Genomic DNA, 22,861 nt, shown 5'->3' with positions numbered 1-22,861 from the left:
CCTGTTCCAAAGGTTTTACTACAAGGCAGGCACCGCTGGTATCGCTGTCTTACTGTTGGAGAACCTTAAGCACAGAAAGGTTAAGTAACCAGCCCAAGTTACACAACTGGTACACAGTAGGCCTGGAATTTGAATCTAAGAAAGCTGGTTCCCCAGACCTCACACAGTGCACAGTGAGTGCCTGATACATGGTTGATAAATGACTTGATGAGTAAGCGAAAAATAGTAACTAAATGACCAAGAGCTTTGTTGAGATAATTAAATTAATTTAACCAATATGTACTGAGCGTAGTATGCTTGTATAGCTTGCTGCTTTGGGGAGATAAGTGTGATAATATGTATATAAATTATAGGAAATTCAGATTAGAAGTGACAGCTCATTGCTAATTCAGTCTTCATCCTACAGAATGGGATGCAGTGCAGTGTGGGGGTGGGGAGGAAGAGTGAGTTGTCACCAGTGTCATTTTCTTTATTTCACAAGTGCCTTGCTGTGCAGAACTCAACCGAGAGGGGTGGTCAGTGGTCACAGTGTTTTCAAAAGCCCACCAGTACCCGTCTTGTGTGGCTCAGTGGTTGAACGTCGACCTATGAACCAGGGAGTCACGGTTCGATTCCTGATCAGAGCACATGGCCAGGTTTCAGGCTCAATCCCCAGTGGGGGAGGGGGGGTGCAGGAGACAGCCGATTGATGATTCTCTCTCATCATTGATGTTTCTATCTCTCCCTCCCCCTTCCTCTCTGAAATTAATAAAAATAATAATAATAAAAAGTCGGTGTAGGAGAGATCCAACTTCATCAGGGAATGCGCATGGTATTGCTGAGGGTAAAAGGTTCCCCGTCGTGTAAGGATGTAACTAAGGGACCTTGAGAAGTGTGCCTCCTCTCTCCTGGGAGCAGCCACCAGATCTCCTGATTTGTCGGATCAGCCATCTGCAGATGGCTCAGTGCTACAGCCGTGTGTTTACACTGCCGGAACCAACTGAGGAGATCTTAATCACATGGCTTAAGAAGGGAATGCTGTTCCAAGTCTCATAAAAATTCCCAATGCTTGATCCCTGAATAGTCCAGAAAGATGAGACTTAGAAGTTCCCTTTCATAAGCTCTGTCCAGCAGCAAACTGGGCACCTCCTGAGAATGAGTGCCCCAGCTCTGCCAACAGCACCCAAACGTGCCCCCTGCCAGTTCAGTTTTCATCAGTTCATCTTCCTTCCATCAACAGCATCGAGATGATACTTCACAGCCCAAGGGAATACAGGATTAGGGTCATCATTTCACTGGGTCAAATTTTCAACACATTAGCAGCATGTGGACTCCCGCCATCGTGCATGACTTTGGTAGTCTGACCTGATTTCTTGCAGGCCTGAAACCTGAAGGTCAGTGCCACTTGCCTTGCATGTGCCGACTCCCAGATGAGTTCATTGCCTCCTTGGGAGCAACCAAGACCTCTCCGAGGTCTTAGCCCCCCATGCACACTCCTTTCTAACTCTAGTGTGTGACTCAGCCTCATCTAGAGCATATTGTGGAACCAGGTAGTTATGTGTTTAAGAAAAAAATACTCTTCAACACGATCCATCCAAAATAGTTCATTCAAAATGCAAGACTGTTCTCCCAAGTTGTCACTAATACTGTATTTAGCATTTGTTTATCATGCCTGTAAGGCCATTCCTGACTAGTAAATTTTAGCCTAGATATGTCTGCTTCCCTTACAACAGTGGAACATAGTTCCATTAACATCAGTGAGATAAAACTAGTGTGCTATTTCTAGTCCACTTCATTCCACTTTAACTTCCTGATCATTACCTTTTTAAATAACATTTTCATGGGTCATTAGTTTTGTGGAAGATTCTCCACCACCCATCCCTTCTTATTTTTTCCCATTATCAGAGCCTTGCTTGTTAAAAAAAAAATAGAAAGTAAATAACAAGGCTGACTTGTAGTCACAGTTTCATAAACATATAGCTTATGGCTTCACATTTGCTTTATGAATATAATTGGTGAGTTTAATGAGTCCTAAAAATGTAACCTACTCAAGATGGAGCTAAACCAATATTTAGAAAGTCTCTGCCTGCAGGTATGATGGGAAATTGCATTCTGTTTTGTGCACTTGGAGGTGTTACAGCTGGCCTAGGTGCACCAGAGATGGGTTCCTAGGCGGGACACCTGTGGCAGTTCAGAAGATACCCGTTGTTTCAAAGCAACTGTGACCCAAAGCAGACATAGGCAGCGGGAATTCGTTGCACTCCAGTGTCCTGCTCACCAGTGTTCACGGGATTCCCCTAGACCTCAGCACTTTCCCTCTTCTCCTGAAGCTGCTCTGGATTTCTCAGTTGACAATTAATTATGTAATTTTGTGAGAACCCTTCCACCATTGACTTACATTGTGACTTAATAGTTAACTTTCATTGTTTAATACCTCTTCTACAAAGCTAAATTATAGGTTTCATGAGCATATGGCTGGGTCTTGTTCTTATCCATTCCTCACAGCTCTAGGATTGGAATCCCAGCTCTATGACCTCGAATGAATTCCCTCACCTCTTTCTCAGTTTCTTTGACTACAAAACAAGGCAGCCCAGCTAGTGTGGCTCACTTGGTTGATGTCATCCCATGCATCAGTAGGCTGCTTGTTTGATTCCTGGTCAGGGCACATGCCCGGGTTGCAGGATCGATCCCCAGTAGGGGGCATGCACGAGGCAGCAGATCGATGTTTCTCTCTCATGGACGTTTCTATATCTCTCCCTCTTCCTTTCTCTGAAATCAATAAAAACACATTTTTAAAAGGTTATCATGCCTGCCTTGCAGGGCGTAATAGGAACCAGCTAGCAAAGTGCTGGGCCCCAGGAGGTGCTTGGTGAATGAGTACTTTGACTCACTAAACAGAGGCTGCACACAGAAGCTGAGCAATTGAATATGACAAAGCAGGATTAAACCCTTGTGGGAGGAGAGCTAGTTATGGACTAACTCTTAAAATTTCATGGTGAGGGCACCATTTCCCCTGACCTTGGGCTTGGAGGACAGTTTATAGCCCTGTTTTTATTCATGACTCTTTCATGACCGTCTGACAATCACTTCAAGCTCATCATTCTCCTAAGTCCAAAAGCACTGGTGATTTGATTTGGGATGTGGAGACTGTGCTCATTAGCATCCCCGTCCAACTCATACATTGAAGCATCAGCTCTTCCCTGAGTGGGGAAGCTTTCTCCAGCTCCTTGCAGCCATGAGACAAGTGGTGACGCCCAGGACCGATCCAGCGATCCCTGTGGGTGTCTCTGACTTATTTAAGAATTATCTTTAAAAGCAACCACAGTGGTGGGTGGTGGTGGGGCCTACTGAGACTAAGAGCATCAAAATAAAAGAGAAATGGTGGTAAGAATGAGAGTATGAGGAGGTCTGTACAGAAAACATAAATAGCATTGAGATGAGTTTTCCCCATTTCCCGTATAGTGAGCACATCTGCCAAAACTAAAACTGTACATTATCCACTCAGCCTCTGGCAGATCGCCGAGGTACAGAGCAGAGATGCTTACTTACGGAGGGTCACCCCGCCTTGATTCTGCCATTCCTCTCTTTGTGGTGGAGCTATGTTACAATGAGGAACTGGCCGTGTGACATTCTCGTTGCCGTCTTTGGTTACTTATAAATACGCACTTCTTTGTCTTGCATCCCTTTTAAAGGTTCCTAAGAGAAATGGCAATAGGACAGTATGACATTTATTGAATCTATTATGTCAGCTTAGTAGACCACAAAACTGTAGGTTAGATGAGCTCCTTTTTAATAATAATTCTAGGGGACTGGACAAATAGGGACTCTAGCCTGCATGCATTGGTTAGGGTTGGAATGTTGGTTTACTCGATGCCTTGCCCCAAACATAATTTGAGACAACACTTACCAAGCAGTGTTGTCAGCTTCTGTAGTTGTATGTTACAGGCACACTTAGACTTATGACATACTCAGGAATATACAAGTTTTCTCAGGCGTTTATCGTGTTCGAGAGACCCTAGCTAGATGCAGAGTTACAATGAGAAATGAAACAATCCATGATCTGCAGAACCTTGCTGTCTTATGGTAGAAACAGACCCAATTAAGTATAACAGAACTGAGATGGCAATGATTGCCCTTGCAGAGCTCTAATGTGGGGCTAACAGTCACGGTTTTGGTTGTATTTCTTTTTTAACCAAATATCTCAGGACTCATTAATGACAGAGAATTTTTAATCTGGTATTTTATTTAAAGTCCTTCAAACTTCTTAACAATTAAAATCCCACTCAGTTATGTATCTAAGAAATTTCCCTTACGGGAAAGAATGCAGCGATATAAAACAAGTGCTGCCCTGGGGATCCACATGCCTCACTCTGGCTGTGGGGCTGAGAGGGTGTGTCAGTCCTTCTGTCTAGGAGGTTTGGAGAGGGCTCCCAGAGGAGCTGATGTCAGAGTCGAATTGTGAACAGCAGATATAAGTCCTCATAAGAGTTTGGCTCTGTGTGCTGTGGTGAATTTAATACATGTGGAAGTCGGTCACAAAGCTTGCCAGTTCCTCTTGCTCTACGCCTATTCCCCTAGCAGATATTTTTAAATCACTGGTACAATGGCTTCTTTTACCTGATTTGTACATCACAAGTTGTAGGCTGCCGCTCCTCCCAATGGGGTCAGCAGTGCTTGCAAGAACCTCGAGGATGCCTGGTTTTGCATAGAGGGTAAGGAAGCCTGCCCCAGATACCAGCAAGTTTAATCCACTTCCATCGGGGAGAAAAACAATTGGCCTTAGGCAGTGTATTTCTAATTATCTAAGTTATTTTCTGTGTGTGTGCATAAATAGCACCTTTTCAATCTGTGTAAAATACAATGGATGAGCAGCACACGACAGTTTACCAGGAGAGAAGACAGCTGCGCGGCAAAGCTGCTGCTTATAATGAGGGAAGGACTAGCCCAGGTCCTGTGCCACTCAGCAGCTTCCACCTTTCAAATGGCAGCCAGTTTGTTTAGCCCTGTAACCCCCATTCTTTACGGGCTGGGGGTTCATTTCTTGCTGAGAACACTGCTTTAGATTGTCATCATCTCCGGTATCATTGTAGGATCGGGTATGACGTGACGACTGAAAAGTCCCAACTAGAAGCCATGATGAATGAGCAAAATGGGAGTTTGCTTTTAATGTCTCCTGTGAACTTGTAAGTGAGGCAAAACTATTTTGAAACCCTACAGGCTTTCTGTTTTGAACAGGCCACACTGCCAGTTGCGCGGTTAACAAGCCACCTGGAATGCCGTCTTGGGCCCCAGGCAGCTGCAGCAAGTGTCCGCGCACTCCTGGTGCAGAAGGGCTCTCCGCAGGGCCGACTGGGAGGGAAATTAATAGGCATCCCATTGTTCCCGTGCATCCTCGCCGGGATATTTCATTAGTGCAAACACTGAACCCGTTGTCGTCCTGTGCAGCCACTTGACCCTGGTGATTTCCAATTCGGTTCGCCGCCGATGCGATCCAGCAGCCGCATGCGCGAGGCGGGCGCTAATTATCGGACGCAGAATCGCTGCTGACCCAGGACAGATTAACTGCTCCTTTGCAGTCTTTGTTGTGGGACATTAGCCCCGTCTGGTTATCTTGCTTCAGTTGAGGGATTCGGGACAATAGCGGTGCTGCCGGTGACTTCACGGCCCTTCTCCCTGTTTGTGTTGCAGGTCACGGCCAGGGGCTTCGGGCCGCTGTTGCAGTTCGCCTACACCGCCAAGCTGTTGCTCAGCAGGGAAAACATCCGCGAGGTCATCCGCTGCGCCGAGTTCCTGCGCATGCACAACCTGGAGGACTCCTGCTTCAGCTTCCTGCAGACCCAGCTGCTGAACAGCGAGGATGGCCTGTTCGTGTGCCGCAAGGACACGGCCTGCCCGCGCCCCCACGAGGACCATGAGAACTCGGCGGGGGAGGAGGAAGAGGAGGAGGAGGAGGAGACGATGGAGTCGGAGACGGCCAAGATGGCCTGCCCCAGGGACCAGCCGCTCCCACACCCCGGCAGCCTCGAGCCCACGGCCATCCCGGGAGCCCAGAAGGAAGAGGCTTTGCTGGCGCCCGAGGCCGACGGGCCCGCGGACACCAAGGAGAGCTCCGAGAAGGACGCGTTGACGCAGTACCCGCGGTACAAGAAGTACCAGCTCGCATGTACCAAGAATGTCTACAATGCATCCTCACACAGTACCTCAGGTTTCGCAAGCACATTCGGTGAGGACAGCTCCGGCCACAGCCTCAAGCCCGGGCTCGCCATGGGGCAGATCAAAAGCGAGCCGCCCAGTGAGGAGAACGAGGAGGAGAGCATCACGCTCTGCCTGTCCGGGGACGAGCCTGACGCCAAGGACCGAGCGGGGGACGTGGAAATGGACCGGAAGCAGCCCAGCCCCGCGCCCGCCCCTGCGCCCCCGTCGGGGGCCGCCTGCCTGGAGAGGTCCAGGACCCTGGCCTCCCCCTCCTGCCTGAGGTCTCTGTTCAGCGTAACAAAAAGTGCGGAGCTGTCTGGCCTGCCCGGCACATCTCAGCAGCACTTTGCCAGGAGTTCCGCGTGCCCTTTCGACAAGGGCATCACTCAGGGTGACCTTAAAACTGACTACGCCCCCTTCGCGGGGAATTATGGACAGGCCCACGGGGGCCAGAAGGATGCGTCCAGCCTCCCGATGGGGTCGCCCCTCAAGGGCCCTGGGGTGGAGGCTCTCTGTAAGCAGGAAGGAGAGCTGGACCGGAGAAGTGTCATCTTCTCCTCGAGCGCTTGTGACCAAGTGAGCACTTCGGTGCATTCGTATTCTGGGGTAAGCAGTCTGGACAAAGACCTCTCTGAGCCGGTGCCAAAGGGTCTGTGGGTGGGGGCTGGCCAGTCCCTCCCCAGCTCGCAGGCCTACCCCCACGGTGGGCTGATGGCCGACCACTTGCCAGGAAGGATGCGGCCCAACACTAGCTGCCCGGTGCCAATCAAGGTCTGCCCTCGCTCGCCCCCCTTGGAGACCAGGACCAGGACTTCCAGTTCGTGCTCCTCCTATTCCTACGCGGAGGATGGGAGCGGGGGCTCGCCCTGCAGCCTCCCTCTCTGTGAGTTCTCCTCCTCACCCTGTTCCCAGGGAGCCAGATTCCTTGCCACAGAACATCAGGAACCAGGCCTGATGGGAGATGGAATGTACAACCAAGTCCGACCCCAAATTAAATGTGAGCAGTCTTACGGAACCAACTCCAGTGACGAATCCGGATCGTTCTCGGAAGCAGACAGTGAGTCGTGTCCTGTGCAGGACAGGGGCCAGGAGGTAGGGAACCCGCCTAAATTCAAGCATGTCATCCACTCTCTCAGTCCTTTATCTGGACTCTCCCTGCCCCCCTCCCCACCACTCACAGAGTGTTCTTACTTGCCAAGATTAAAGGTTACGGTAAAGGGACTGCCTCCCCTGTTCATGGATGGTTCAAACTGATTCCAAATTATCACTTTTGTCCTAGAAAGCACTTGAAATTTACCTAGATTTAATAGTCAACCAGCAGATGCAAACTGCTTATTGAAAAAAAGCATGAAAGCATGCCCGGGTACTTCAGACCTCCCTTGCTCCTTCTCCATCCGCTCTGAACGGATGCTGTACCCATCACCTTCATCCTTGCTCCTCACCCCTTCAGTGTAAAGGGAAATATAGAAACACTTTCAAAACCCATTAAAACTAGATAGATCCACACTAAACAAGTGCTTTTCTAGCACCCTTTAAGTTTTCCTTATCAACAGAAGACCCTGGGGCCAACCCGTGCAGATGGACAGCTCACCATCCCTTCTGGGCTCAGGGTCATTGCAGAAGCACCGTAATCAGTCACACATAACTTAGTAACATACCACTTCCCAGGCTCCCCACAAATGGTGAGGAGTTATTTTGGGGCGCAGTGGGATTGAGTGCCCGTTTCGGTCCACCCCAAAAGCAAAGTACTTTATAGGTAAAAATTGCCAGGCTCCATCCATGTCTCACCAACGCTGGGAGAGGGAGCAGGAGCAATACCAGCCACATTGTCAACACGACTCACATGGCTCAGGAAACAGACACCCCGTATGTTTCCCCTCCCCACCACCACCTCAGAAGCGCCTGGAAAGAGATGAGAGAGTCTGTGCCACAATCTGGCACGGCCTAACCTGGTGACCAGGAACCAGCCTGAGACTGCCACCTGTGTCTCAGACCTGCCTCTGGACCTAGAGTAAGCGCATCCAGTGGGAAGTCCCTCTCCAGAGCTGCTTATTCAAAAGAGACAGAGGGAGACAAAGCGTGGTCCTCAGGAGGCCTGCGCTCCCTGGATCTCAGCCTCTAGTAGGGCAGGGATGCTAACCCCACCAGGCAGCGGAAATGCCACACGGGTGAGGTGGCTTTTCACAGAGCCACATGCTGTCTCTGCAAGCTTGGCGAGAAGTATCCGAGGCCTTAGTTCGGGCATGTTTTGAAAATAGATTCCAGACTGCAGAAATAACCTGTGGTCACTGCCTTGTTTTGCTGGATAGCCCTCTCTCCTTTTTGCCTGGCAAAAAATGGAGAAAGGCAGGCTTTAAGTGAGTTAAAAGAAATTGTAAAGGCAATTTGAATGGGAACTATTTCTACTCAACTACACCATATCCCCTCAGGTTGGGGTGGGAGCTTGTGCCAAGCCAGAGGCGCGTCTGTGTCTCTAGCCTCAGAGACCAGAAGTCTTGTGAGAACAGCCAGAGGTTGTGCTCTCCCCCCTCACTCACTCCTTTCCCTCCGATCACTTTTGTGAGGTTGTCTTCTTTTCCCCTGAAGCTTTCCATAAGCGCCCCCGATGCAGAGGCCTCGTCACTGGGTCTGGTTCGTCCACATAGTGATTTAATCTCGCCAAGGATTGGTGTCGCACACAAAAACAAAAAGCCTCCAAACCTTTGTTTTTTGTCTCTCCCTCAAGAGGAGCCCTGCCGTTACGCTAAAGGGGCTGTGTTTTTATGACATTTGCACATGCTTAAGGAACTGTCCGTTTCAGATAAAGCTCTGTGGTTTCTCTACTATCCCAAAAGAGAGCTGAAAGCCACTTCTTGGAACTAAATGCCACCAACAAGAGCCCATGGTTTTTCTTATGTTTGAGCCATCTTTCGTCTGCCTTAGAGCTTTTCACTTCTACATGAATCAGTTTAAAGGAGGATTCATTCAACCTATAAAAATAGTCAGGAACAGGACTAGTCTCCCCTTGAAAAATACCACTGCTTTAAAAAGTACTTTATTTTTACTTTTTTTTTATTAGGGTTTTTGCATATCTAAACAGTGGAAGAAGTGACATTTACCAAAGTTCTATGCTATTTCAGAAATCACACTTCGCCCCTCTTGGTAGTACATTTAGGACAGGATCGATACAGGAAAGCTAAGGTTTTTCCCAGTTTGACGTTTTAGTTTTCCTAGAGTAGAGGAGATTAGGTTTCCCAAGAACTGTTTCAGGGACTCATCATCACTGCTCATCTTTGAGTTCATCACTTGCTTACGGGAGTTCCTTTGACCCTGGTGGGAGTATGGTGCCCTGTAATAACACTGAAGGCAAATCCTTTACAACGTGACTCATAACTCATTTCCCTGCACTGCTCCAGAAGAATCCAACGTGTACTGGGCTGATTCTGCCCCAGTTTGCTCTTGTGTAAGGTCCAGGTAACTTCTCTTCCAAGTAACTTCTCTCCCAAGGAGAGATCAGAGTCAAAAGCCAGAAAGAGTTCTCACCGCCAGCCAGGCACCTGTCCCGTACTGCAGGTACTCTGTGAGGAGCCGAAATGTTCAATCAGAAGAGGTGTTAGCCTACTTTAAGATGTTCAAGTTCTGCCCTGTTAACTCTCTCATCTCATCAGTGTTGACCTCTCTCATCCTTTCTAATGATTCCCTAGTGCTGAAGAAAGCTTAAGTTAGCACAATACTGTCCTTTATCAACAATCAGCTTTTTAAACTTTATTTTTTTTTTTAATAATCAAACAGCATACCCAGTTCCTGACCCACCAAATTCTCTGTGCCTACAACAACATACAAACACATATCCACATCTCTAGAGGCTTGGGTTTTATTTTCATGGCATTTACAGAATAATTACTCAGTGACTTGCTTTTCCACACAGCTGTCTCCTGTGTACATGCCTCTAGGTCCATCACATGGGGCTTCTTTAACATCCATCAGTCCCATAAACCACAATTTACTCATCTATCATCTCTCAGCAACCATTCCAGTTTTTTCCAATTTTTCCCCTCTTATAAATGCTGCAATAAATATTTTTGTGAAGATACTTAGTAGTGGTGCTTTTATTTTTATGGGTTAGAGTTCCTTAAGTGGGTTAAAGGTTATGCTCATTCATTAAATACTGCCTAACTACTCTCCCCAAAGGCTGTAGCAATTCCCATATCCTTCAGCAATTTCCTCCTGTTCTTGCCAGTAGGAGTGATCCATCCTTTTAATTTTTGCCAATGTGATGGGCAAAAAAAGGATGACTGCTAATGAGGTTGACATCTTTGTCCATTTTTCTTTCGTGTTGTCTTTCAATCAGTGTACAGAATCCTTAATATAGGAATATTAACCCTTTCTGATAAATGTTTTCTATATTTTTCCAGGGGTTTTTAACTTATGGTATATTCTTCTATATAGAAAATTTTAAGTTTTATGTAGTTGTTATCCATTCTTTTCTTTATGACTTCTGGGTTTGCTATTTACATAAAAAGTCAGTTTGGAAATTTTTTTTTCTTCCAATGATGAAAAAATGAATAGGTCATAAGAAGTAACAAAAGTAACACTTTGCATAACAAAGTCTTAGTTTGACTGAAAATGGGAGGCAAAGTTGGGGAGAAGGAGTATAGGGGAAAGTTTCATTTCTATGTATTTCTATAATGTTTTAATTTTATTACATATATCTCACACAGGTTCATTTTTTAAATTGAGATGTAATTCACATACCATCAAATCCACCCTGTTAAAGTGAACAAGACAAGGGTTTTGAATGATTCACAAAATTCTATGACTATCACCACTCTAATTCCAAGACATTTTTATCACCCCTGAAAGAAACAACATACCCATCAGCAGCCACCCCTCGGTACTCTCCCTCAACTCAGGAAACCACTGCTCTGCTTTCTGCCCCTATAGCTATGCCTACGCTGGACATTTTATATCAATGAAATCTTACACTCTGTGGCCTTTTGTGTCTGGCTTCTTTCACTGAACATAATGTTTTCAAGGTTTATTCTTGCCATTGATATGCCCCCCATATGTCATGTATCAGTTACTTCATTTCTTTTTTGTTGCTGGATAATATTCCACGTGCATGTACCACACTTGGTGATCCATTCATCAGTTTGGTGACTTTTGGGTTGTTTACCCTTTTAGGCTATTGTCAGTAATGCTGCTGTGAGCTCTTGTGTGCAAGTTTTTTGTAGATGTGTTTTCAGTTCTCTTCGTTACATATCTAGGAGGGGAATTGCTGAATCACATGATAACTCTCTTCGACCTTTCCAGGAATTATCAGAGTGTTTCCCAAGGCAACTGCACCATTTTACATTCCCACCAGCAGTGTATGAGGGATCCAGTTGCTCCACATCCTTGCCAACATTCGTTATTGTCCATCTTTTTTATTATAGCCATTCTAGTGGATCTGAAGTAGTATCTTGTTTTGGTTTACAGGTTCATTTTTAACATTTGAAAGTTATAGAAAAGTCACAAGTATTTTCTAAGTAGGAAGCTTCTTAGTGACACGGTTTTATACCATACCAATTTCTAATCCTGAACTTTAGTCAGGAAGTACTGGAAAGACAGCCAAAAGTAGTGATTAGTTGGGTTTGCTTTATTAACATGGATCATGTCAAGAGGGATCAAGTATGTGAGTGTGTGTGTATCCTTGTGTGTTTCTATAGGAGCCAGGGGCAGGGAGAAATAAGGCCCAGCACCAACACTGACAAATAATCACCTCGATGAGCTTGTCTGCCTCTAACTCTCCCGCCCAAATGCTGACTTCCAGGCACATGTTACATGTAAAGTGTTTACAGTTGCTTTAGTGGTTGGTTGAATCGGGCATCTTTTTTCACGTGTCTGTAATTGGCCCACCTAATGAAAAGAAGGCCTTGCTGGGCAGCATAGACGTCAGCCGTATTTCTAACTAAAACAGTCCTTTTGTGATGTCTAGAAAGCTGTGCTTAGCATCTGTAATTTCAAAGCATACTGTATGTCTAGAATAAGGAACCATGTGACAAAGAAAAATAAATTATATTTATTAGAGCTAATAAATATAATGTTATTAACAATATGTCAGATCTATAAGGCAATTCCAACTTTTTAAAGCACTTTCTCCATCTCCTATCCAATTTTCGTCTTCGCAGCAGTCCTGTCAGATGAGCAGGGCAGATGTCTCTGACTCACAGACCCTCACAGAACTTCAGGACAGAGAGGAGGGAAGACTTGCCTGCAGTCACACAGCTAATTGATTGCAGTGTCACAACTGAATCCCAGGTGTCCTGCATTTGACCATGAGACTCTGGGGTAAAAGGACAATTGTTCAGGAAACATTTCTTAGTCTGGGAGGGAGATGTTGTCATTGGCATCTGCCCAGCGCTGAGCTGGCTGTCCCCATGCCAGCAGCACTGGAGTCATTAGCCCCAGTGGGCATCTTGCTTCCTCCCCCGACAGCTCCCAGAGATCTGGGGTCTTGTAAGAGCATAGGTGGTAGAAGCTTTGGAGAGCTGGATACAGTTAGTAGGATCGATTCCCGTGGCTTCTACTCAACTTCTGGTACTGAAACCGAAAAAGGAGATAGCAAAGAAGATTCACACACCAGCTTCCACTGGGATTTCTAGAGGAAATAGATGCTTGTTCTTGGCTTTTTCTACAACGTTTTATCTCGGTCCTTCTCCAGTAGCCCCCATCGAGCCGCCCAGAGACACCAGGCACATGAGATGTGTTAAGAGACACAGGAGGTGATGACAACCCGTCTCATTAAAACCCCGTAAAATATTCAGAGGAAACAAGATCACAGGGAGGTCCACCAAAGCAAGAGTGTTATTGTTTGGGGAGGGGAATCTTTCCCCTCTCTTTTGTCTCATATTTGAACTTTCTGCAAGAAGTTATATATAATATAATTTCTTAAATGACACTTTTGTTTATCTGGGAGAGAGGGGTGTATCGGCTGCAGAAGCTGGGCAGCTGTTCGCAGAGGTGGGTTGTGGAGCCGCTGATTAGTGTTTGGTGAGAAGGACGCACTGGCACCCCCTGGCCAGGCCCACAAGGAGGAATATTTAGATTTCATTCACCCTCCAGAAGTCACACAGCATTCTCCCACCTTTCGTCAGCCTCTGGGGCCAGAGGACCCTCGGCACACGGCAGGGCCACTCATTCCCCTGACTGATCAGGAGCTGGGGCCCCCAGAGGGTCTCGCCTCCTCTGGCCACTGCTGAGCCAGCCAGTGCAGGTGCTGGGCTGAAACACCTGTGTCCTGTTCCTCCCATTGTGCTAAGAAGGAAGAGAAGCCTGGGCACTCTGCTGGGCCGGGTCGAGTCAACGGGGGCAGACCATGCACGCTGAGGCACCGGCTGGCTCCGGTGTCACAGGCCCTGGGCTTGCTGACTCTCAGAGTCTCTTCTGAGAAGCAAAGCTTGGGTGCACCTGCACGGCGGCCCCGAGCCTGAAGAGAAATCAGGGCCCTCGATCCCATGGAAAAGCCACAGCAGGGCCCTTCCCCTCCTATGCAGCCTGCTCAGCCTCCTGTGCTTAGTCTCATATGCCCGTGGTTGACTGTATAGCTCAGTGATGGCGAACCTTTTGAGCTCGGCGTGTCAGCATTTTGAAAAACCCTAACTTAACTCTGGTGCCATGTCACATATAGAAATTTTTGATATTTGCAGCCATAGTAAAACAAAGACATATTTTTGATATTTATTTTATATATTTAAATGCCATTTAACAAAGAAAAATCAACCGAAAAAATGAGTTCGCGTGTCACCTCTGATACGCGTGTCATAGGTTCGCCATCACTGGTATAGCTGCAGGCTGGCCATTCGGACGGGGGCTGGTTGTAGTTGGCAGGATCTTCGTCTTATCTGGTTGGGTGTTTTGCACTATCTGTGAGAGTCCAGTGAATGAAAACCAAGCCACTGCTGAGAAGTTAAATCTTGGAAGAATAAGTGTGTGGAAGGACAATAAATAAGATGGGAAGTCCTATTAGGCCATTCTTACCATTTGGTAAGAATTCTCTGGAAGAAAGGGAGAAGGACCTCAGCCTTCTTGATGTGTTTCAACGTATCCAAAGGCCAACTAGCATTAGCGGACTTCACAGCCCCGTTTGAAGAGTGCTGGGGTGCCTGCGAGCCTGAGAATGGAACATTTCCCCTGCTCCATGAGGGGTCTGTGCCCGCTCTTTATCTCTGGGGACCATGCCCGTTGGCTTGGAGCTCACATCTCTCACCATAGCAAGCAGCCGCGGTGAGTGACCACTGAGCCTCTCCAAGAACACCTCTGGGACTACCCTCCGATGTCAGTGGAAATTCTCCCTTGCCAGAGGGGAAACAGAGCCTTTTAAAGAGAAACAAGAGTGTTAGGGTTTTGCTTTGTTGCTTTTTCCCCCCCTCACATTGAAGAAAGTCTATGGCTGACAATTTTCTTTTCCTTTGACCTCTTTAAAAAGCAACTGGAGTTGCAACAGCTCTGCTGAAATTTTATATGGCCTTTTGCTTCAAGGACTTTGAAACGAGCATTGTTGATTTTTCTTCTTTCCTGTCAACCTCTGTCCTATTTCCCTAGTGTTTTATATTCACTGCCTGGATGCTTTTGAATATAGTAACTCTCACTACAGAAGGCCTTCTGACTTCCCTGTGGCCTGAACTATAGGTATGTTTTCTTTCTGAAAATCGGTAAACACGATTGCGAGCGGGAGCAGAACGGCTTTGTGATCAGCAGAAGGGGAGATACCAGTCCCAGAACTGCTGCCACCTCCGCTGTGCAAACAAGGCTTCTGCCTGGTGTGGAAACATCCGTGTCCCCGCACACAGACCTCTGTGTTATTTAGGCACCGTCCAGGATCTGAGTGTCTGTTTGTCATCCAAAGGGTATGAAAGGGAAATCAAACATTCTTTCATATCAGTATAAGCCTTGTGCAAACACAGCCCCATGGACAAAGCCCTTTCCCGGGCCCATAACAAGGAGCTGTTTGTCCTGGCTGCCCGTCTTTAGCAGACGGAGCAGGGCTGAGCTGACAGTGGTGTAATGTGTGTTGTTGTGATTTTGTTCTCTTGGGCCAAAAAGTTTCATAGGTGTCATGGGGCAGCGTTCACCATGCGCAAGTAGAATCACAGCGCCCACTGGCAGCCTTCGGCTAAGGCCGCGTCCAGTGGGCTCAGAGCTACAGAGAACCTGACAGAGCAGGTGCACCCGGCCGTGGAAAAGCCACATGGTCGTTTGTGATTGCCTTTGTGCACGGGGATTCACTAGTCACAGAAGCCAGGATCTGGGCTCCTGTCCGCCTGCATCTGATGTCAGCAAAGAAAAGGCCTGAGCTCAGGATAAAATTTCTCCATCACCCTCCCCTCAGCCAGGCAGACATAATGCTGCACCTTCGGAGTATTAGCGAGGACTTGGTTTCCTCACCCAGAAATACTCTGATCAATGAAACTCAGGTTTAATTGACCTATTTTTCTGATTCCTCAGTTTCATTGAGTCCAGTACAATAGCCACACGTGGCTGGTGAGCCCCAGAATTGTGGCTGGTTTATGACATGTTGTAGGTGTCATATACGCCTCGGATTTTGAAAATTTAGTGCCTCCCATCCAAAAAAGTAAAATATCACAGTAATTTTCTATTCATTACATGTTGAAAATATTTTGGATCTATAGGGTTCGAGTCAATATTTTATTAGAATTAATTTCACCTGTTTTCATTTCTTTGAATTATTTTAATCAGTGGCTACTAGGAAATGTAGAATCACAGATGCAGCCGGCATTGTTTGCATTGGACAGCGCTGGGCAGGCGCTTGAAGGAAGTGTAGGTGCATAGCGCCATCTGCTGGTCCGTCTACGGCAAACTCTATCTAGCGTAAGCAAGCATGAAGCAGCCTGTGCTGGGAAACTCAGCAGAACAATGTGCTACCTTCCTTTTCTAGGAGCTTCTGAAACAGAAGCAGAACTGAACGCCGAAGTCCCTAGGGCAGCCGTGGGCAAACTACGGCCCGCGGGCCGGATCCGGCCCGTTTGAAATGAATAAAACTAAAAAAAAAAAGACGGTACCCTTTTTTTTTTTTTAATATATTTTATTGATTTTCCACAGAGGAAGGGAGAGAGATAGAGAGCCAGAAACATCGATGAGAGAGAAACATCAATCAGCTGCCTCCTGCACATCTCCCACTGGGGATGCGCCCGCAACCCAGGTACATGCCCTTGACCGGAATCGAACCTGGGACCCTTCAGTCCGCAGGCCGATGCTCTATCCACTGAGCCAAACCGGTTTCGGCAAGACCGTACCCTTTTATGTAATGATGTTTACTTTGAATTTATATTAGTTCACACAAACACTCCATCCATGCTTTTGTTCCGGCCCTCCGGTCCAGTTTAAGAACCCATTGTGGCCCTCGAGTCAAAAAGTTTGCCCACCCCTGCCCTAGGGTCTTCAGTAAGGATCCTGAAAAGGGTGGTGTCCAACTGCTGGAAGCTGCAGGCCTGTGTTTACCTCATGAGTGCTGAGGAGACTCTAGAAGGCTGTGGTTCTTAAATGTTGCAAACCGCCACAGACAAGGTTGTCACCAAGCATTTAACAATAGGAGGAGGACACAGATCCATCCCTCAAGAGACGGGAGTCCTCTCTTTGAATAATGCTGATTGGCTTTGATTTGTCAAGAGTTTGAAAGTGAGACTCTTGCTGATAATAATATCTGCACCAGTTATCTATTGCTGCTTTGAACAGACTACCCCAAACTTTGTGGCTTAAGACAACAAAAATCGTTTTAACGCCTCCCACTGTTTTATGGGTCAGGAATTCAGACGTGGCCCATCTGAGCACTTCTGGCTGGGGAACCTCATGAGGTGGAAGTCAGATCCAGGTGGCCTCACTCCCGACTAGCTTTGCAGGCAACCAGTGCAACCTCATTCTGCTCAGTCTTTCTGCTGGCCAAATCCTGGAAACTCAACTCAGGTGCCGAGTCCATGTCAGGGAGGGAGAAGGAGGCCACACGTCAGAAAATCCACGTCCTGGGTGGCTCATTCATGTGACTGGCAAGGTGATGCCGGTAGTTGACTGGAGGCCTCAGGTCTTCTCCACAGGGGCCTCTCCACAGGGCATAGCTGGTTTCCTCCACAAAGAGCGACGAGGAGGCCTCAGGGGAAACGGCAACACCTTTGATGACCGAACCTCCAAAGTTACACCATCGCTCCTGCTGCGCTGTATTGGTCGAGGCAGGAATGTGCATCCTCTCGATAGAAGAAGGTCAAGAAGGTTTCTTGTAAAAGAAAATGTGAGATGGGACGGCCGTTGCATTTTGGAAAACACAATCTGCCAAAGCGCCTACCACTGGAAGACTAAAAGCACGGCCTGTTTTCCAGATGAGCACACTAGGGTTTAGAGAAGTGAAGTAACTTGCCTGAGGTCTCACATCTGGTAGGAATGACAAAAGTCCAGTCTGACTCCTTGTCCATGCTGGAGCAGCCTGTCCAAGTCACCGCCCTGCCTCCCTCATGCCGTGGTACCTAAGCATCACGCTGGCTGTTCCATCTTTCCGGCATCTTCGGGGTGTGTGATGCTCTCTTCACTCGAGTGTTTCAGACCGTTCTCTAGGTGGTCTCTTTCTATACGTAGTCGTTTTGTTGTGTTGTGGCTCAATGGAAGCAGGTTTCAACCAGCTAGAGAATCCTTCTTACTAAAGTGCTGTAGCAATGAAAAAGTTCCCATTTCCCAGTGTTTTCCATGCTGCTTGCTTCAAAAATCTCAGGGATGATAAGCACCATGTAATTTGTGTGATCACATTCTGTTTGATTATCTGAATATTACATCGGATTTATACTTGAAACAGGAAAGGATTAATCACAGCTTGCTCTCAGTAGTTCCCACATTACTCGGTCATCTTCAAAAGGAGGTTTTTTACCATGCTTTGATGTTCTACCTGCCAGAATGAAAACTAAAAATCCAGCTGCCGTAATCATCTGTTATTCTTGGTTCCAGGTCAAACTTCCCTTTCCTGTAGATCAAATCACAGATCTTCCGAGGAACGACTTCCAGATGATGATTAAGATGCACAAGCTGACCTCAGAACAGTTAGAGTTCATTCACGACGTCCGGCGGCGCAGCAAGAACCGCATCGCGGCCCAGCGCTGCCGCAAGAGGAAACTGGACTGCATTCAGAATTTAGAATGTGAAATCCGCAAATTGGTGAGTTGGCCCTCCCATTGCTATCTGCACCCTGGAGTGACAGGACTGATGCAAAGGTACAGCAGTGAAGGCTGAAGAAGTCAAGGGAAGGGTCACCATTCAGGGAAGTTTGGGTTCATTTGTAAACAAGTTTCTCAGCAAAAATAATAGCTTTATATCCACAATGGGTGTGTCTGTGAGGGTGAGTAATCACGTGTCGATATTTTATATAGAGGTAGTTCTTTCCTATTTTCCATTCAGTGTGTTCTAATAGTTAACATTTATCACATGCATATGTGGACCAGGTATTATTCTGAAGTATTTTTGTAGGTTAATCCTCACATCAATAGACTTAGATACTATTTTATCTCCATTCACAGAGGCAGAAACAAGAGTGCAGAGGGGTTAGGTAACTCCCCGCCATGTGGCATAACTTGGCTGCCAACCCAATTGTCTGATTCCAAACCTTGTGTTTTCTCCTGCCTCCCACAGAGGAGTGGGTTAGAGGTAGGACGCCTGCCTACTGTGAGGCAGCTCAGCTCCTGAAGCCCTTCCCTGTCCCAGGGTCCTTGATGTTGCAATTCTGCCTCGACGTGATTATCACGTCCTCCCTATGCCTGAGAGTATTTTGTGTCAGGGAACAAGCTCCCATCCCCCAAGCTTCCTGTCCCTCAGAGCTGTGTGCCCCTTCTTCTTGAAATGCAACCTTAAGCTACAGGAATAAACCCAGGTGGCCTCACTCCTGACCAGCTTTGCAGGCAACCAGTGCAACCTCATTCAGCTGGACCTTTCTGCTGGCCAAATCCTGACACTCAGCTCAGGTGCTGAGTGTATGTCAGGGAGGGAGAGGGAGGCCACACAGTGTGGTCATGATCTCCGCTTGGGTCCTCAGACTGCACGCAGCAATCCTTTGCCTCCTGGTAAGCCACCGACCTAAAGCAAACCTAAGAGCCAGGCGTTTGAAAAGCATGAATAAATGTTACGAGTTATTTTTTAAGACTTTATTTTTTATATATATTTTTATTGATTTCAGAGAGAGGAGAGGAGAGGGGGAGATAGAAATATCAATGCTGAGAGAGAATCATTGATCGGCTGCCTCTTGCATGCCCCACGCTGGGGATCGAGCCTGCAACCCGGGCATATGCCCTGACAGGGAATCGAACCATGACCTCCTGGTTCATAGGTCAATGCTCAACCATTGAGCCACACTGGTGAGGCAATGTTATGGGTTATTAAGATAGTCCTGGACCTCAGAGTCCTTTTTGTTATTTAATTAACACCACCAAGCAGGGAAAACCTGCCCATCTTCAGTGGCTCCTGTCATGTACAAATAAAGCCCACACTCCTCAGTGAGACAGCTGGTGCTCTCCAGGAGTCAGTCTGTCTTGCTCTCCAGCACCCTTCCACTCTCTCCCTACAACTTGCCCCCGAATAAAATCAAACTGTCTCACCCTCCAACATCTCCTACTCTTTACACCTCTGTGCTTGTGCCTCTGTTGTTTCCCCTCTACCTCGGACATCTCCGTTTATCTTCTCTAACTCTACTGTGCTCTTTAAGACACAGGTAACTGTCCCCTCTCCGGAAGCCCCTTCCTGAGCCCCTGTGAGGCTGGCACCTGCCCTGGAGCCAGTCTGACCTCTGGCTTCATGCTTGTCACATTATTAGTCTTGCATTGTCTGTGTCTGCCGCCCCAGCCCCTTGCCCAAGACTATAGGTTTGTTGATCATCTCTGGATTTCCAGTGCAGACCCATTGAAACCTCTCAGGAAATGTCCGTTGACCTAAAATTGCAACTGGGTCGTGGAATTATGAATGACTTCTTTGTTTCAGATTTTTCTTCAATGTTGTTTTAAGAACAACAAAACGTTTTTAATTTAAGCCAAGCACCACATTGCTGCTGGTGAGTGTGGGTCTTCTGAAAGCCTGCTGGGCTTAGGTGGGGAACCAGGCCAGGCTGGGCCCACAGGTACCAGTCGGCAAGGTCTTAGGCCCAAGTCTGTAGGAATGCCGGGCCGACACTCTTCTTCAGGCGATAGGATAACCCTAACCACCCATATTTGAGAAATGCCCAATTTTTGTTTAGCATTCCTCTCCGTGCAACTGTGTGATATAAACAAATAATAAGTCTGCGCCATACACCAGGCAGACATCTAAAGCTCTTGCTAATATTGTTCAGTTGGGAAGCCAAGAGGGCATCTGGTTCGCGCCTCCCACCACCACCACCACCACCACCACTTTTTTGGAAACCCCTTAAGTAACATGCGGCATTTCACCACCAAATGAGTTTCACATGCTCGTCAGTGTACAGCTAGCTGTGCCCTAGAGCTTCCCGCTTTCAACCAAGTCTTGATGTGTGCAGTGAGCCAAAACACCGCACACATAGCATTTCATCCTCTTCACCCCAGAAAGTGACCCAGGACATTTTGCAGGTCAGTAGGTGTGGAGGGGTCACTGGCCTGGCCAAGATGATGTGGCAGAATTAAGATTGAGATTCCCTCAGAGTCCCCTCCCAGGCTGTGTGGTGTTGCCTCTTTACAGCCTTCCAGGTTGCAGCACAGAAGGTCCAGGTTGCACAGCCTGGATGGTTTTGGCTTCTTACCCACCACCCTCTAGCTGGGGAGCTGCGCCCACTCGCCTGGCCTGAGTGGCAGGTGGCTCTGGCAGGGCCAACTCCGATCCCGCCCACAAGTCCCCAGCACGACACTCTCACTCCCCACTCCCACGCTGTCTCCGGCATGCCACTCAGCTTCTACAAACTTGCATAATGTATTTCTCTCGAGTTGCACTTGTACATCTGTTTATTTTTCATTTTTAAAACATGTTTTCTTGGAAAATTTATAAATATTTTAGCAGGTGCCCTTTCCCCATATAAATCTCTGTCTCTGACAGACTTGCACACGCTGCCTGCCGGGCTGCATTGGAGATGGGCACGTGCAGCTTGTGAGGAGCCCCCACGTGCCCGCCGGGCTGCGTTCGAGATGGGCACGTGCAGCTTGTGAGGAGCCCCCACGTGCCTGCCGGGCTGCATTTGATTTAAGGCATCTGCAGCTTGTGTAGGAGCCCTCACATCAGATGTGTGCCCCCCACCCTCTCACTCTGTCCCCCGCTTCATTTTCTCTCCCATCCTCACTCCACGCTGCCCTCGATGTGTAGTTTCTCCATGTCACTGTGTGCCCTCTCTGGGGCCTCCTGATCCTCTCTCCTCACACAAGTAGTTGTGGTAAAACTTAAACCCCTCTCCCCTCTGGTGCTAAATTCCTCTCTCTGAGGGGCTGATGGACTGGAGAAGCACAAGAGCTTGTGTGGAATTTTCCTGAAGGAAAACACCTGAGAACCTCGGTCTCCACAGCCCTGTGTGCCCTCTTGCTGTCCAGGGAGAGTCAGCCTCACTACCCGGTCCCCAGCCGTCCTAACCAGAGTCCGTGTGCTCAGTCTGCAACAAAGGCCAGCGAGCCTGCTGAGGTTGGATGGAACCATCTGAAATGGCCAGTAATCACATTTTTTAAATTTTCATAGCTTAAACATTTTCAAGAAGTTGTAGGTTCATAGCCAAATTGAATAGCAAACACACAATTCCCACATGCCCCCTGCTCCTGCACACTCCCAGCCTCCCCCATTATCAACATGCCCCACCAGTCACATTTGTTACAATTGGTGAACCTACACTGGCGCATCAGAATCGCCCAGTTGCCCTGACTGGTTTCGCTCCTTGGATAGAGCATCTGCCCATGGACTGAGGGGCCCCAGGTTTGATTCTGGTCTAGAACACATACCTCAGCTGAAGGCTCCATCCCTGGCCCTGGCCGGGGCCCACCGATCGATGTGTCTCACTCACATCAATGTTTCTCTCTGTCTCTCCCTCTCCCTTCCACTCTCTCTAAAAATAAATGGAAAACTATCCTCGGGTGAGGAGTAACACACAAAAAAATCACCCAAGTCCACAGTTCATATGAGGGCTCACTCTTGGGGTACAGTCCATGGGTTTGGACAAATGTATAATAAACAACATAATACCATGTATCTATCACACAGAGTAGTTTCACTGCCCTAAAAATTCTCTATGCCCTGCCTATTCGTCCTTTCCACCCCACCCCAACCCCCTGGCAACCACTGGTCGCCATACCTCTGCCTTGCTCAGTTATTTTTGACCTTCAGAAATGGCAATCTAATGCATCTAGGGGAGATTGTCAGCTCTTGGTTTGAGACCAAGAGTTTTCCAGTTGATCCCCTGCACAAATTCCAAGAAACAGGAACCTTGACTCCCGGAAGTGCTCTGAGCCCCAGCCAGTTTGGCTCAGTGGATAGAGCGTTGGCCTGAGGACCAAAGGGTCCCAGGTTCAATTCCTGTCAAGGGCATGTACCTCGGTTGCAGACTCCTGGCCCTGGTCCACGGCGTGTGTGGGGCAACCAATAAATGTGTCTCTCTCACATCTGTGTTCCTCTCTGTCTCTCCCTCTCCCTTCCACTCTCTCTAAAAAAAAATCAACGGAAAAATGTCTTCGGGTAATGATTAAAAATATAATTTAAAAAAATAAAA

General features: G+C 47.6%; 1 protein-coding gene across 7 annotated transcripts in view; it reads left to right on the top strand.

Moving 5' to 3' along the window:
* BACH2 (BTB domain and CNC homolog 2) overlaps nucleotides 1-18,476 on the top strand; it is a 320,912-nt gene extending 302,436 nt beyond the window's left edge. For 6 of the 7 annotated variants that reach the window (XM_023756508.1, XM_023756512.1, XM_023756509.1 and 3 more), the window contains 2 exons: nucleotides 5,668-7,266; nucleotides 18,139-18,476. In XM_023756508.1, coding sequence (XP_023612276.1) covers nucleotides 5,668-7,266; nucleotides 18,139-18,420 — 1,881 coding nt within the window. In that variant the 3' untranslated portion in view covers nucleotides 18,421-18,476. The remainder of the gene's footprint in view (nucleotides 1-5,667; nucleotides 7,267-18,138) is intronic. The other variant, XM_023756514.1, reaches the window with a different exon arrangement.
* Nucleotides 18,477-22,861: the final 4,385 nt, after the last annotated feature.

The sequence above is a fragment of the Myotis lucifugus genome, unplaced genomic scaffold (assembly GCF_000147115.1).
Source record: "Myotis lucifugus unplaced genomic scaffold, Myoluc2.0 scaffold_96, whole genome shotgun sequence".
In the NCBI taxonomy this organism is placed as follows: Eukaryota; Metazoa; Chordata; class Mammalia; order Chiroptera; family Vespertilionidae; genus Myotis; species Myotis lucifugus.
This window is presented reverse-complemented; position numbering and strand designations above follow the sequence as displayed.